The sequence below is a fragment of the Lampetra planeri genome, chromosome 32, assembly GCF_965212315.1.
Source record: "Lampetra planeri chromosome 32, kcLamPlan1.2.h2, whole genome shotgun sequence".
In the NCBI taxonomy this organism is placed as follows: domain Eukaryota; kingdom Metazoa; phylum Chordata; class Hyperoartia; order Petromyzontiformes; family Petromyzontidae; genus Lampetra; species Lampetra planeri.
Window position 1 is genome coordinate 6,217,729 of NC_136138.1, and position 15,311 is coordinate 6,233,039.

Here is a 15,311-nt window from a genome sequence, read left to right on the forward strand (position 1 = left end):
CAGACACACACGCGCCCAGTGCGAGCGCACGCACGTGAGCGATGGCGCGCGCGCGCCCCGCAGACCTTTACAGAGACGGGCGGCCGTGTCCGCTCACCTATTCAGATGCGCACGCGCGCGTGAGCATCGCTCGGAGCTAGCGGAATCCACAGACCCCACACCCCCCGCCAAAAAAAAACTCGTCCCACTGCCCCCCCGAAAAAGAAAACTCGCGGGCTGGAGGAAGCAAGTGCAGCGAGCGTGGCGAGCGATCGCCGAAGCTTCAGAGCGCGACGGGCGACGGTGCCCTTTCGGGGAAAAATCTCCTCGGCGAGCGAGCGTCGCTTCGCGTCGTTACTCAAACAAGCGGAAACAAAATAAATTTGCCCAATTAACCGTGCCGGCGGCGCCTACCGGCAGCAACGTGCGCGCGTCTGTTTCCCCTTCGAAAGTCTATCCCCAAACTTCTCCCGATGCGGTTCGTCGGGCTGCACCGCGGCCCTGCTGCTCGGCGAACGCGGCGTCTCTCGACGTTCCGCCCTCGCCACCCGCTTCACGAGCTTCGGTTCGGTCGCCGCCGGCGGTGCTGGTGGCGGCGGCGCGGGAACGAAACGCCGGACGTCGGCACGGCAAAGCGCGGCGCGACCGGGGGAGAGACGTACGACGTTCTCATTCTGTGCGGTCCGACTACGAAAATAAAATTCAAAAAAACACGCGGCTCGGTTGTTTGCCCTGGTTCCCGTTAGATTCGCTTCAACCTTCCCGTCACCGAATCTCTTCGGTCGCCGCTAAGCAAACGTAGTCTGTCCGTCCGTCTCATGGAAGCGGCTGCGATCAAGGGAGGTGGGGGGGCGGGGGGATTCAAGTGGGGTAAGAAAGGCGAACGGATATTTTTGGGAGGTTAATAAAAGTTTGGGAAAGAGCGTCGCGAGGAATGTTTCACCGTTGTTCCATTTTGCGTCGATCGTCCTTGTGAGCGATCGGCGGACGTAAGGTGGTGGTGGGGGTGGTGGTGGGGTGGGAGATGTTTTTATTAAAACTCTATTCGAATCGATTTTTATTCTCAACCGGAATGTTTTATGCGCTCCCGCGAGGCCGCAAACAGAACACAAAACTAAAAACCACGGCGGCACGAGCCGCGTGTTTGCCGTGCCCATTGATCATCCGGCGGCGCTGCGACGGCGGTGGCTCTGCGCGCCACCAAGGACAAGCGGCAAGGGCAGTGGGCATCGGCGCTTGATCGAGGCCGTTCGGGGCGCTTCTCAAAACACTTCTCTCGCAGCCGCATTTTCATACTTCGAGCAGAATAAAAAAAAAGAATAATAAAATAACGATGCTAATACAAATTCTTTGTCCTCTGCCAGACAGCAGCACTTGAGCACAAGCACACGCACGCACGCACGTGCGCACGCACGTCTTTGTCCGCGTGCTTTCTAATTGCCCGTGAGTAGGGGGAGAGGTTTCGTGAGTGTTCAGCCACCGTAGTGGGGGAGGGGGGGGTCGTCCTTGGGAGATGGAAAATGTGTTTCATTGTCAGAAACGCTGACAGATGCATCCACTTCACTCAAACCTCGTTGTCGTCAACGATCGGCGGTGCCATCGGCACTTTCACCACGATCGTCATCATCATCATCATGCCCGTTTGCAGACCGTGGCCAATGGGGCCTCGGCATTTCCATAAACGAGCCGTCGCGATGCCCGTTACCCAACTCGCCATGACGCTCGCACGCCCCTCTCATTTCCCTGACGCCCCCCCCTCCCCTCTGCTCACCCCCCCCCCCCCCGACCCCTCTCCACGTCCACGTCACCCTCGGGCTCACCTCTCCACCCAGTGCTTGTAGCTGGGGATGTCCTTGGCGTAGAGGAGCTTGTTGGAGGGCGAGTCCTTGCCGAGCCGGTGCTCCGAGGTGGAGCACGAGTCCATGAAGGTCTGCGCCACGACGGAGAGGCACGCGTCCGTGATGCTGCTCTTGTGGATGTCGAACACGAACTGCGGGTTCTTGATCACGTTCACCCAGAAGCGCAGCGGCAGGCTGCGGCGGAGCGAGCGGGCGCAGGGAGGGAACAGGACATCGTCATCGTCGTCATCGTCGTCGTCACTGGACGTGTGTGAAAAAGAGCTTCATGGCACATCGGGTTTCTCCAGGATAAATAAGACATTCTGATGAGATGCATGCGAAGGGAACGGCGCGCAGCGGCGGCGACGATTTGCTCGTGATGAGGTGAAGGTGGTGGTTATGATAGTGGTGTCAATGTTAGTTGCAATGATGATGATCTTAGTAGATCATCAGCGGTGGTCATGATGATGATAATGATAACGGCGATCAGCAACGCCAATGGCACCGACGGTGACATTAACACAATCCAGTGGCCACGGCTGAAATTCAACGCAAAACTATAACTTTTTATTTTGGCAGGTAAGGCCCACTGAGCTATGTAGCTAACAAAAAAAATAGCTTCATGAATTATCGAGACGTTAAATACCTCGCCTGCTGCTGTATATCTAGAGTTTGCGTGTTTTCCCCGTGGTCACGTGGATTTTTCGCCGGGTCCTCCGGTTTTCCCCTCCACATTTAGAATCAACGTCACGCGTTTAGAGTATTTGGCTGCTATAAATTTCCACGCAATTAGCCAATTCATGAAGCTATCTTTTTTGGCCAGGTAAGGCCCACTGAGATATGTAGCTCAGTGGACCTTAATTGCCAAAATAAAAAGTTGTAATCTTGCGGTGAATTTCAGCCGTGGCCATTGGATTGTGTTAATGTCACCGCCGGTGCCATTGGCGTTGCTGATCGCCGTTCTTATCATCATCATCATCATCATGACCACCGCTGATACTACGACGAAGATCATCCTCATTGCAACTAACATTGACACCACTATCATAGCCACCACCTTCACCTCATCACCACAACCACCTTTACCCCCATCAGCGCCACCTTCATCCCCATCAAGACCACCACCTTCCACTCCATCACCACCACCACCACCACCACCACCTTCATCACCCCTATCAACACCACCACCAGCACATTCAACGCCATGACCACCACGTTCATCTCCATAAACACCACCACCTTCACCCCATCACCACCTTCATCACCCCAATCACCGCCACCCTTTTCACCACCACCACCACCTCCGTTAACACCACCACCTTCATCACCACCATTACCGCTCCCACGATCACCCTCACCCCATCACCACCACCACCCTCTGCCACCATCACTTTCATCGCCCCCACCACTTTCATCGCCCCCACCACCGCCACGACCACTGCCGCCACCACCGCACTCGCCGCCGCCCCGGCTCCGCACCAGTTGCTCTTCCACGTGTGGCGCACGTCGGCGTCGTGAATCTGGTGGCGGTCGGCCTCCTCGTCCAGGAAGTCGAACATGTACTTGATGGCGAGGGGCAGCGTCGAGCCGCCGTGCGAGATGCCGAACACCGTGACGAAGAGGTCGTCCACGAACTTCTGCAGCGTCACCTGCGCGCGGCGATCGTCGTCACCGTTGGCATCGTCGCCAACGTCGTCGTTATTGTCACCGTCACGATTAGCATCATCATCGTCGTCGTCGTCACCGCCGCATCGTGATCATCGTCACCAACATCATCGTCATCGACACCATCATCATTGTAATCACGATCACGATTAGCATAATTGCCATCATCGTCGTCGTCATCATCCACACCATAACAATCGTCATCGTTATCACCATTGCCTCCCATGCAGTACATCTCATGGCACGTGCACAACCACACCCCCGTATAACCTTCAACGGACTGTTGGGGTACGTGCTGTGAGCGAGCACCTATGAAGGCCACCATGGCACACGAGGTGGTAGGTGACCAACACCACGCCCGGCCGCCTTTGTCTCCCCATTTCTGGTGTTTAATACATGCTGCATGAGGTAGTCATTTAAGGCTGAGTCGACCTAGTGAAGGCCCAGCACCGGTTCTCATATTCATCGCTGACGTTGATCGTGAGCAGGAATGGGACTCGTGTTGCTGGGTCCGTGGTACAGTGCGCTAACTGCACTACCACTCCCCACACATACACACACACACAACATACACACACACAACATACACACACACACACACAACACACACAAAAGATACACACACACACACAAATGCACACACACACAAATATCCCCTGGGCAGCCTACGTCGAATGCCATCACTCGGTGCTGCCGATGCTCACCATGATGGTGATTGCAACGCTGGTAACAGTGATGACGACCATGATGATTACCACGACGATGTCATTAATGTTGACCATGATAGTGACGACGACCAAGACGAGATGGAACCGGTGATAACAATCATGATGACCACTATGGATGGGCTGAATTCAGTTGGAATGTATCCGCCCTGGCAGAGCTCTAGCCACGTACAGCCACATCCCTGCCATAGGAATGTGGAATTGTAATTACTTGTTGTGTGAGGGGGAGGTGGGGGCAGCGGGGGGTTAGGCGGTGGTGGTGGTGGGGGGGGGGGAGTGCGCGGACTGCGACACGGAGATGAGCATCAACGCGATGCTTATCTGGCCGCAGGGACCCCAGGCGATTTGTCGGCATTAGCTGCGCACGAACGCATCTCCTCGCTCCATCGCAGGCGTGCGGATTCAGCCGAGGGATAGAGGCACGCCGTAGCCCCGCTCCTACACGGACTCGATCAGATCGGGGAACGTCGAATCACAACGCTCGCGCCTTCGGTCTTGGGAGACGTACGGAGCGCAAAGGTGTCCCCCCCGCGTAGCCTTGGACAGATTGTCCCCAGATCGGGGTCGGGATAGGCTTGCTGGGTTCGATTAGCAACCGGCGCTGTGCATGTTAGGCACACGCACAGACACCGCCCAGGAGATACACGCCCAAGACAAAGATCCCTCCGTGAAGCCTGAACGCACCGTAAGGGCAAGTGCGGTTAGCGAGCCCCCCGATGAAAGGCCGGCACAGTGGCGCTATGGGGTGGGTGGCCAACACCACGCCCGACCGCCTTTGTCTCCCCAGCACTTAAGATGTTTACGCAGCGCACCAGGCATTCATTTGAAGGCTGAGTCGACTTAGGGGAGGTACCGGACCAGTTCAGTTATTTGCCACTGATGACTGGTCGTGAGCGGGACTCAAAATCTGGTTGCCGAGTTTTTAGCGCACGAGGCTTACCACTACACACACGTGGATGCATAGTTACATATATACACATCATAAATATATATGGCTCCTGAGCATGTGCAAACACACATACGAACGTATGCACATACAGAGAATAATATAGTAGGTGTGTACTCATGCATATGCACACACCGCCTTGTTCAAACACATACAAAACACAAAGACAAAAATCCCCTTTGTAGCCTTAACAGACTGTTGTGGCAATTGCTGTTAGCGAGCACCAATGAAGGCTGGCACGGCACAAGCCCGGCCGCCTTTGTTTTCCTCGTCGCAATGTTTACACACCGCACCAGGTACTCATTTGAGGCTGAGTCGACCTAGGGAAGGCCCAGGACCGGTTCAGATAATCGTCACTGGTGCTGGTTGCCGTGAGCGGGAATCGAACTCGTGTCGCCGGGTTCGTAGCGCAGTGCGATAACCGCTACACTACCGCTCCCCACTACACGTACACACACCTCTCATATGTATACACATACTACATACGCGCAGACACGCACATGCCTACAGACAATTGGCCACATGCACATACCACACACACATTTGTACGTGAGTGCTCTGTGCGTGTGCTCATTGTTAAAAGGAAGATATGTAATTATGAATTCAACCATTTCCGAATTCATACATTTTTACCATTCATCCATCCATTCATCCATTCCCCATCTAGTCATTAATTTACTCACCCAGCCACCCATCCATCCATTCACCCATTCACTCAGTGAATGTGCAATGATGATGATGGATGGGTGGCGAGTGGATAGATAAGTGGGGTGGTGAGCAGACAGATGAGTGGGGTGGTGAGTAGGCAGGTGAGTAGGGTGGTGAGTAGGCGGGTGAGTGGGGTGGTGAGTAGGCGGATGAGTGGGGTGGTGAGTAGGCGGGTGAGTGGGGTGGTGAGTGGACAGGTGAGTGGGGTGGTGAGTGGGGTGGTGAGCAGGCTGGTGAGTGAGGGTGGTGAGTAGGCGGGTGAGTGGGGTGGTGAGTAGGTGGGTGAGTGGGGTGGTGAGCAGACAGATGAGTGGGGTGGTGAGCGGGTGGGTGAGTGGGGTGGTGAGTAGGTGGGTGAGTGGGGTGGTGAGTGGGGTGGTGAGCAGGCTGGTGAGTAGGGGTGGTGAGTAGGTGGGTGAGTGGGGTGGTGAGTAGGTGGGTGAGTGGGGTGGTGAGTGGGGTGGTGAGCAGGCTGGTGAGTGGGGGTGGTGAGTAGGCGGGTGAGTGGGGTCGTGAGCGGGGGTGGTGAGTGGGGTGGTGAGTGGGCGGGTGAGCGGGGTGGTAAGCAGACAGATGAGTGGGGGTGGTGAGCGGACAGGTGAGTGGGGTGGTGAGCGGACAGGTGAGCGGGGGTGGTGAGCAAGCGGGGTGAGCCGAGTGGCGAGCAGGCGGGCCACCTTGGTGGTGAGCAGGCGGGTGAGGTAGATCTCGGACACCATCTTGTTGCCACGCTCGCCCTCCTTCTGGTCGGGGTGGTCGTGAGTCTTCACCAGGTGCCAGAGCCGCGTGCCGCTCTCCAGCTCGGGCGTGATCATGGGCGCTCGCGAGCGCAGGCTCTCGTGGCTGCCAGGACACCGGGCCAGGCTCTCTGCAACCCACAGGAGGAGGAGAGGTGTGGGGGATGTTCGTGGAGGGCGATGCCGGATCAGTTCAACGTGGTTCGTCGATGTCCCACAAATGCGGCGGTGGCGGCGTGCATAAAACTGCTATTTTAAATTATTTTAAATATGATAATTGTTTTTTTACCCTTCTATCTGGCAACAAAACTGACACCTTTTTTTACAAGGAGTCATGTTTGCATAGACCACAATACCTGCAGTCATAATGCAAACAAAAAACATAACTCTGATAATGTGCACTGTCCTTGAAGTTGATTGGTCCACACCCGAGACAGCTTTCCTTAGAGCCTAGTCTCAGATGGGTTGGACCAGATGACGACAAAAGGCGCACAACTCAAAGAAAATGCACCATCAGAGTATGAGAGCTCGGGGTAAGCATTTACAGGGTAAAAAAACAATTATATTTTTTACTGGCAAATGAGGTTCCAATGGTGTTATTTTAAATAGTTTTGTTTTAACAAGGTAAGGCCCACTGAGCTGTATAGCTCTTTTTTCAGAAGCGACCTGGGCACAAATGATAGCTCAACTAAGTGGCTTATCATGATGTGGACATTTATAGCAGCCAAATACTCTAATCGCGTGTCTCTAAATGTGGACGGAATAACCGGAGGGCCCGGAAAAAAAATCCGCACGACCGCGGGGAAAAACATGCAAGACAACAAATATACAGCAGCAGGCATCAGGGTCGGGATCGAACCCACGACCTCCTACATGCCAGGCGGGGTAGAAAACGTCTCGCCACCGCAGCACCCATTTGACCACATAAGGCCCACTGGGCTATATAGCTCTTTTTTTGAGTAATAAATAACAACGGCGACTTTTCCAGTGCCGCGACATGGCAATCCATTGCAAGTGCACTGAACAAACGACTAAGACGTGAAACGTTTCGTCACGAGTCCGTAGCAGTGAGAAATAGATGGAGTGTCACTTGTGGCTCCTAACTCTTTTGTGTTCCCGACGACACGTTTGCAAGTTGCAGGGTGGGTCCCGTTCACCGCTGAATTTCGGAAGGCGCGAGCGGTTAGCGTCAATTTTATATAGAGAGGCCGTAGCGCCATTGTTTTTAAATGCATTGTTACTCACTGCAGAGAACTGTAGTGACACGACCGCACTCTATGACAGCTGGCGCCAAAAAATGTGCCACGCGCCCTCCCGCATGACCTTGTGGGAGTCTCGATTACGATAAAGTTAGTTGACTTTAGTTGTTGTCAATATAGCCAGGTCCAAACGTAAGCGACCGGTCACACGCAATTCGGTTGCACGCAACTGCATCGCTCGCGTGCGGGTGTCACTGCAACCGGTTGCCGCTCACGCAGAGTTACAGGCTTTACGTGCGAGCGGTGATTTGCTCGGCGATTTTGTAGCGATGCTTTCCATCGCGTTGGCGCGCTTCTAGTCGCGAACTCCGGTCGGGACGTTGCGATCCCGGACGCACGCGGCGTTCAATTTCCTTGGCACTCGCTCGGATGTGGACACGGAGGTTGCGGGGAGATGGACACATCGCGATTTTTGCCAGGAGCGATTTTAGTTTCACAGCTGACCGCCCAGCCGTGGGACACGGCTTAAGAGGCAGCTCAAGGGATTCTGACGTTCATTCAGCGCATCGTGATAGCCTCATGCTATAGGGCTCCAAGAAAACTATTTTTTTTTTATTTCACCAGTTAAGGCCCACTGAGCTATAAAGATTTTTTTTTTCAGAAGCGACCTGGCCACAAATGATAGCTCAACGAAGCAGCCTATCACGTGCACATTTATAACAGCCAAATGCTCTAAATGCACGTTGATTTTAAACGTGGAGGGGAAAAAACCGGAGGACCTGCAGAAAAATCCATGCGACCACGGGGAGAACACGCAAACTCCATGATACAGGCATCAGGGTCGGGATCGATTCGCACGCCGGTCCTGCTGGAAGCTGTGGGAGCACCCACACTTTACCCCACACTCCCCGTGACCTGCCGGTCAACTTAAGGTGGGGGGGGGGAGGGATTTGAGAAACTCTCACCGTCGTTTCAAATGCCGCGCTGGGAGAGATGGAATCGAAGGTGCGACTTCCGGATCGCTCACTCGACATGCGTGCCGAGCAAACGGCGAGGAGCGATGGGATCGTAGCCAAGTGGCATATCGGATGAAGGGGCTGTCAGGTCAACGTGGATGGCATCGCGGCCGCCGCGTCTCTCACACTGAGAGAGGGACGGGGCCAGCGATCGGAGCGATGCCGTATGGATCCGTTGAGGTCGAGAGGGTCAGCGGGTTAATTGGGTCATCGAATCGTGCGGCCACGGGTCGCCGGTGGGTCGCGAGATGATGGAGTCCGGCGCTCGTGCGGTGATCGATTTGTTGGCGGGGAGTTAAGCGGCTCTGCGAATACGCAAACTCCGCAGCCAGCGTCAGGGACCGCGGCTCACGGAGAAAAACATTGGAAGAGAGAATGTTTTGTTACGTTTTTTATTTTTTACTTCATGCTCTGTCAAAAGCATAAATCAATTTCGCTACGGAGCAATATCCAGTAACATATGTCGCCGCCGTTATATTTGTTTTATATGTTTTATTCAACTTGCCCGAAATTGCCTACGGCTCTCCCGCCCGTTGCCCTTTTCACAACGGATGTGAATTCTCCGGCGTGCTTCTGAGAATCTTGTGACTTAGCGAGACGTTTTCATCAACATTCCCTCCCTCCTCCCCCCCTCCTCTAATTATTTTACGGCAATAAATAATTTACAGCTCCTTTGTGAGCTGCCGCTCCTGATGCTATTGCTGCTGCTGCTGCTGCTGCATGGAACGCCTCTCTCCCTCCCCCCATGCCGTGTCACGTAACGAGGGTTTGTTTCAACGTACTTCGCCGCGACGGCATTGGTGAGGACCGGTTAAGATATCGCTCGCCCCTGACGATATAGCCGTGAGCGGGAATCGAACTCGGGTCGCCGCGTGCGTGGCCCACCGTGCTGAACCATTGGCGGCGCCACTGCACCCTCATCAAACTCAGGATACAGGCTTGTGCACCGCCGCTTTGCTAATCCACTGTCTGGATGATGAGGGCCTCTCCACACTGTGCCGGTTGTGAGGGTTAATTTGACCATACTTCACCATGATAGTTTCAAGTCGGTGAGGTGAGGAGGACCGGGGGGGGGGGGGGGGGGGGCGGAAGAGTGCGGTAGTGCGGCAAGGGGTGATTCAGATGTCACTCGTCACTGATGTCAGCCACGGCCATGCATCGAACCCAGGTCACCGGGTTTACAGTGCATTAACCATCACGTTATCGCTCATCATATACAAAGACAAATGTCGCCCGTGTAGCCTTTAACCGACTGTTGGGGCAAGTGCTGTTAACGAGCAGCACCTATGGGGGCCGGCACAGCACACGAGGGGGTGGGTGGCCAGCATCGCGCCCAGCCGCCTTTGTCTCCCAAGTGGCGATGTTTACACATCGCATTAGGTACTCATTTATAGCTGAGTCAACCTAGGGGGAGGCCCAGGGCCGGTTCAGATAATCCTCACTGACGTTGACCACGAGCGGGAATCGAACTCGCTGGGTTCACAGCGCCAGTGCGACAGCCGCAGCATCACACGCCCCACTAACCAAAGCGACCTTAGTTTGATTCCCCATCGCGGCTCACGTCAGCGGCGTGTGAAACGGCCCTGAGGCTTCCCCCTAAATTGACTAGGCGTTGCGTGATCATTTCACGTACCGTAGCGGCTTGGCAGCGAGCGTGTCAGCGAGAGGTGCGCCAGGTGGCACGTGGGCAGCTGCTTTGGTACCAGCGCCACCACTGAGCCGTCCAGAATCTGGTTGGGGAAGAGATAACAAAAACATTCGCCGTTGTGTGGCTGATTTTTGGGATTAAATCGAGTGATGCGATCGTCGCAACCGAGTGTCGAAATTTTGGACGATCCGAAGGAAAAAAAAAACGTGAACAAAAAACACGTGTTTTTTTTTTCGGAATGATTTTCTTCGTGCAGTGACGTCTTCGTATATTACATCACTTTTTCGCTCTCCCCACCAAGAGTGGTGGCACGTGACGTCACGCTGATTTTGTCTAACCGAGTGAGAACTCCAGGGATGGTGTGTAGTTTGCGAAATACGAGTGCAATTATTGTTCCATAATGTAAACGGTCCAAAAACACAAACAACAAAAGATCCGAAACTGTACTTGAAAAAACACTAATCCTGAGATATTTAAATGTCAAACTCATGTTTGTGCAGCACTTCAATCCGATTATCACGGTTGGCTACGTACGGTGCGATAGATGTTCGACGTACATGCATACAATCTCCCACGTGTGAGCCACTTCCACGCCCCCATCCCCAGCTCCCCCACCCCTCTTCTGTTTATCAACATAAAAAAACAGCGGCCAACGCTGCGATATTCCACCCGTAGGCTCTGCGATTCGGTAAGCGCACGACCCGTAATGCCGGGCAGTGTGTTCGCTGTCGGAAGTGTGCCACGCTCGGGCAACGTGAATAAATAAAATGTATAAAAAAAAAACCCATGAAACTCATCCTTAATACATAGGGACATACATACATTTGGGAATGTTTCCATAGAGAAAGAATGTTGGTAAGTATTCACGTGAAATAGAAACATAGTGTTATCACGCTTCTTCTGCTATGTGGCAGATGTATCATCGATAAAAGACGGCAGCCGCTCCTTGCGCACCTGCACATTTGAAAAGCCGGGGAGCTTTATTCATTATGCTGCTTCTCTCCTCGAGGGCACAAGAACAAGTGAAACGGACCGAAGGAGAACGACGCTGCTCATTTGGTCGACAGCTGCAACAATCGTGGTGACGCGTACGATGGGTGGAAAGGCTCTCATCACGACGTGCGTGCGTTTGCGTGCGTGCGTGTGTCTTTGTGACGACGGGCAAGGCTGCGTTGGCTGGGTCACGTAGCCCACATGCCCAGCCACCGATTGCCAAAGCAGCTTCTGTTTGGTCGGATAGAGGGGAGTAAGCGAGCGCGGCACGAGCAAAGAAAAGAGATGGACTGATGTTGTGCAGGAGGATGTGGAGCTGATTGGACTTGCCGAAGACCGGTAGCAGCGGTGTCAAGTTCGGCCTCTATGGAGGAGGCTCATGCTACTGGGCGGTTGGAGGTAGCCGCCCTCCAACAACAACGGAGGGCAGAGGAGGGACCGCTCACAACAAGAAGCAGAGTGCCGGGCAGCTAAAACGCAGTGAGTTGGCACAGTAGGGGGTACAGCTGGTGCATCTGTCAGTCATCTCACTCACGTGGCCTCAAAGTGCACCTGGCCTGGCACAGGCGCTGTGGTGACATCACCGCCACTCAGTGGCGAAGGGAGACTGTTGTTGTTAACGGTGACAGAAGCGGTAAAACCCAGGCAATGCAATGCTGGTCTTGCTTGTAAAACGTAATTCCGTACGGACTGGCGGGTAGGAGTGAAGTGCCTATTAAGCGACCGCAGGGATGAGCGGGGAATCAGTCGCTTCACGAGTTCTAGGTTCGTGACAATTGGTTCGCCGGTCACGTGCGGCGGTGCAGGAAGTGGAGACGCCGCCTCACCTGGTAATGAGCCAGGGTGTTGCACCTCTTCCAGTCGTTTTCGATTTTCGTCGTCAGGTCTTCGTCCTGCAGGATGACCCGCGCCATCCTGCCGGGCCGCCACTCTGCCGCAGAAAACCAACATCGAGGAACACATTTATTTTTATTTTACCAGGTAAGGCCCACCTGGCTACACAGCTCTTTTTCAGAAACGACCTGGGCACAAATGATGGCTTATCAAAGTGGCTTATCGCGTAGAAATTTATAGAGCAACCAAATACTTTAAATGGGTGATGTTGATCATACATGCGTAGGCAAAAACAAGAGGACCCGGAAAAAAAATCTACGTGACCATGGGGGGAGAAAAAAAGAACATGCAAACTCCATGTATACAGCAGGCATCAGGGTCGGGATCGAACCCACGACCTCCTGTATACCAGACGAGGTGGTTAACATCTCGCCACCGCGGCGCCCAAAGGTGATGCCCATATTAATTGTGCTCAGTGACCTTGTTTTTCGTACTCGGTGTGTCCCACCGGCTATATCGCCCGAGTCTCTCGATTATTTTTTTTGCAGGAGGGTCCTGCCAGGTTGTTGCAGCAGGGAGGGGGGGGGGGCAACGATTTTTGCCGTTTATGGTCTGTTCTCCTATAACGCCGCGTGTTGTTTTCATAACGCAAATTGGCTATAACGCGATTAATGTTTTTTATAACGTGGATGCCAATTAGATATAACGCGATCGAGTGGACGGAACCACGTCGCGCGAGTGGAGCGTGTGCTGCTGTGGCTATCGCACTCGCACGGTGAACCCAGCGAGTTCAATTCCCGCTCACGACCAACGTCGGTGAGGATTATCTGAACCGGCCCTGGGCCTCCCCCTAGGTCGACTGAGCCATAAATAATGCGGTCTTCCTCAGGGACGCAACTACTACCGCATTATAGAAAAACAGACTGTGTTCCTATCGAATGATTTATCGGCGTCAATATATATTTTTTAAGTTGGCAAATACAGACCGTGTCGCCGGCACACGATGGCCTACTCTTGCGAATGACGTCGCGGGGACTGGACCTTTAACGTCCACGGTACAGCGGACGGGGCTTCGCATTTCTACGGCGAGTACAGCGGGCAGCATTTACCAGGGCGTCTGCTGGAACGGAAACCGTGAACGTTGCGGCAAACGCACTCATAATCGTGGGCCACGTCATTGGTGAGCCAAAAAAAAATGGAACGAAAATTCAAGGTGCGCTTCGACAGCCGCGGAGCGGGACACATTAGCGATTACGAGACGGAGAGAGAGGAGCACGCAGATGAGATCACGTGCGCAGGTTAACAACACAACGCAAGCCGTTAATGGGTGCGCCCGCGTGTGCGCGCCGCACGAGCGTTGCATCATGCGCGTGCGCGTTTCCTACGCGGCCGCCTGTTAGAAGCGTCAATTTTCCCTGGCCCGAGGCAAAGCGAGAGAGAGAGAGAGATTGCTAAAGCACAGATCTCCCTGTCCCCACCACCACCGCTTCCCCTGCCCCCTCTGTGCTGCCCAAGGCCAAGATAAACTGATGCGCACATTCAGCCCCAGCCGCCACACACGTGGGCGAAGGGTGTGGGGTCGGTGGGTGAGTGGGTAGATAGATTGGTGAGTGGGTGGACTGTTGTGTAGGTGGATGAGTCAGTATGTTGGCGGTGTAGGTAGTGTGGTGAATACGTGGGTGGGTATGTGCATAGGGGGGCGGGTCACCACATCGTGCGCTTTCAGATGCACTTCTGCGGCCATTTCCTTCCGATATTAGGAAGGCACTGCATTTATGCACTTTAAAATCATCATCATCTAGACTGAAAACGAATTTCCTTAGAATTGCTTTTTGTGTTTTGTTAGTCGTCCATCCCACGCACCTTGGATTAGCACGGTTGGCTATATACGGTGGGAAATAAGTTGAACATTCATACATAGCGTCAGCAGTTAGGTGAGTAAATGTGTAGCTCGGTGAATGGGTGTGTATGTGGTTGGGTGGGGAATAGGCAGTTTGGTGGGCAAATAGGAGGGTGTGCGGGTGCGTGAGTGGTTAGGTAGGTATGTAGGTGGGTGGCTGGCTCGCTGAGTAAATAGGTTATCAGGCCGGCTGGTCGGCAGGCATGTGCGAGGGTTGGTGGCTGACTGACTGATGTGAATGTGGTATGGATGGGTAGGCAGTTGGGCGAATAGGTAGTTAGGTGTGTAAATGGTTAGTTGGGTGAATGGGTGGGTACGTGGGTGGGTGAGAGGATGGGTAGTTTGGGTGTCGGTAGTTGATGGCTGACTGCGCCGTATGCATGAGTGTATGTGAACTTCTTTCACACCGTACGTAGCCAACCGCGATTTTCGGAGGTGCGGGGGAAGGACAACAAACTAAACACAAAAAGCAGTTCAAAAACAAGTGAGTATTCAATCGAGGTGATTCAAAAGTGCACAGCTCCAGTGGCGTCCTAACATCGGAAAGGAAGAGCGTTCCGGACAGGCTGCAGAAGCGCATCTGGAAAGCGCGCGATGCGGCGACCGTTTTTGTTCGATGGCCAGCGTTTGTGGCCACCCCTCTGACCCAAGTCGAGGTCGGAGGCGCGGGGCCGCAGCGAGTAGGGCACGTTCTTGTAGGCCGCGTCCAGGAGCTTCTCCTTGACCTGGGTGATGGCGTCGCAGTTGAGCACCTTCACCGGAACCTCGGGGCCCTTCTCGCTCTCCGGGTTCACCAAGTTCAGGGTCTGTGCGCCGCACACACACACGCGTACACACACACACACACGTGTACACACACACACGTGTACACACACACACTTGTACACACACGCGTGTACACACACGCGTGTACACACAAAGACAAGGATTCTCCCCACCCCCCCCTTCTCGTTGTATAGCCTTGAACAGACTGTTGGGGCAAGTGCTGCTAGCGAGCACCTATGAAGGCCGACACGGTACACCAGGAGGTGAGTGGCCAGAACCACGCCCGGTCGCCTTTGTCTCCCCAATGGCGATGTGTACACACTGCACCAGGTACTTATTTTGAGGCTGAGTCGACCTA

The 15,311-nt window shown here is 54.1% G+C and overlaps 1 protein-coding gene across 1 annotated transcript in view; it reads right to left on the reverse strand.

Annotated features, from left to right (window-relative positions):
• Window positions 1-15,311, reverse strand: part of LOC144729502 (plexin-A2-like) — a 101,255-nt gene that overhangs the window by 4,286 nt on the left and 81,658 nt on the right. Inside the window, exons 17-22 of the mRNA XM_078609838.1 lie at window positions 14,835-14,994; window positions 12,282-12,385; window positions 10,447-10,543; window positions 6,539-6,729; window positions 3,297-3,466; window positions 1,800-2,012 (exon numbers count right to left, since the gene is read on the reverse strand). Of these exons, the coding sequence (XP_078465964.1) occupies window positions 1,800-2,012; window positions 3,297-3,466; window positions 6,539-6,729; window positions 10,447-10,543; window positions 12,282-12,385; window positions 14,835-14,994 (935 nt within the window). The remainder of the gene's footprint in view (window positions 1-1,799; window positions 2,013-3,296; window positions 3,467-6,538; window positions 6,730-10,446; window positions 10,544-12,281; window positions 12,386-14,834; window positions 14,995-15,311) is intronic.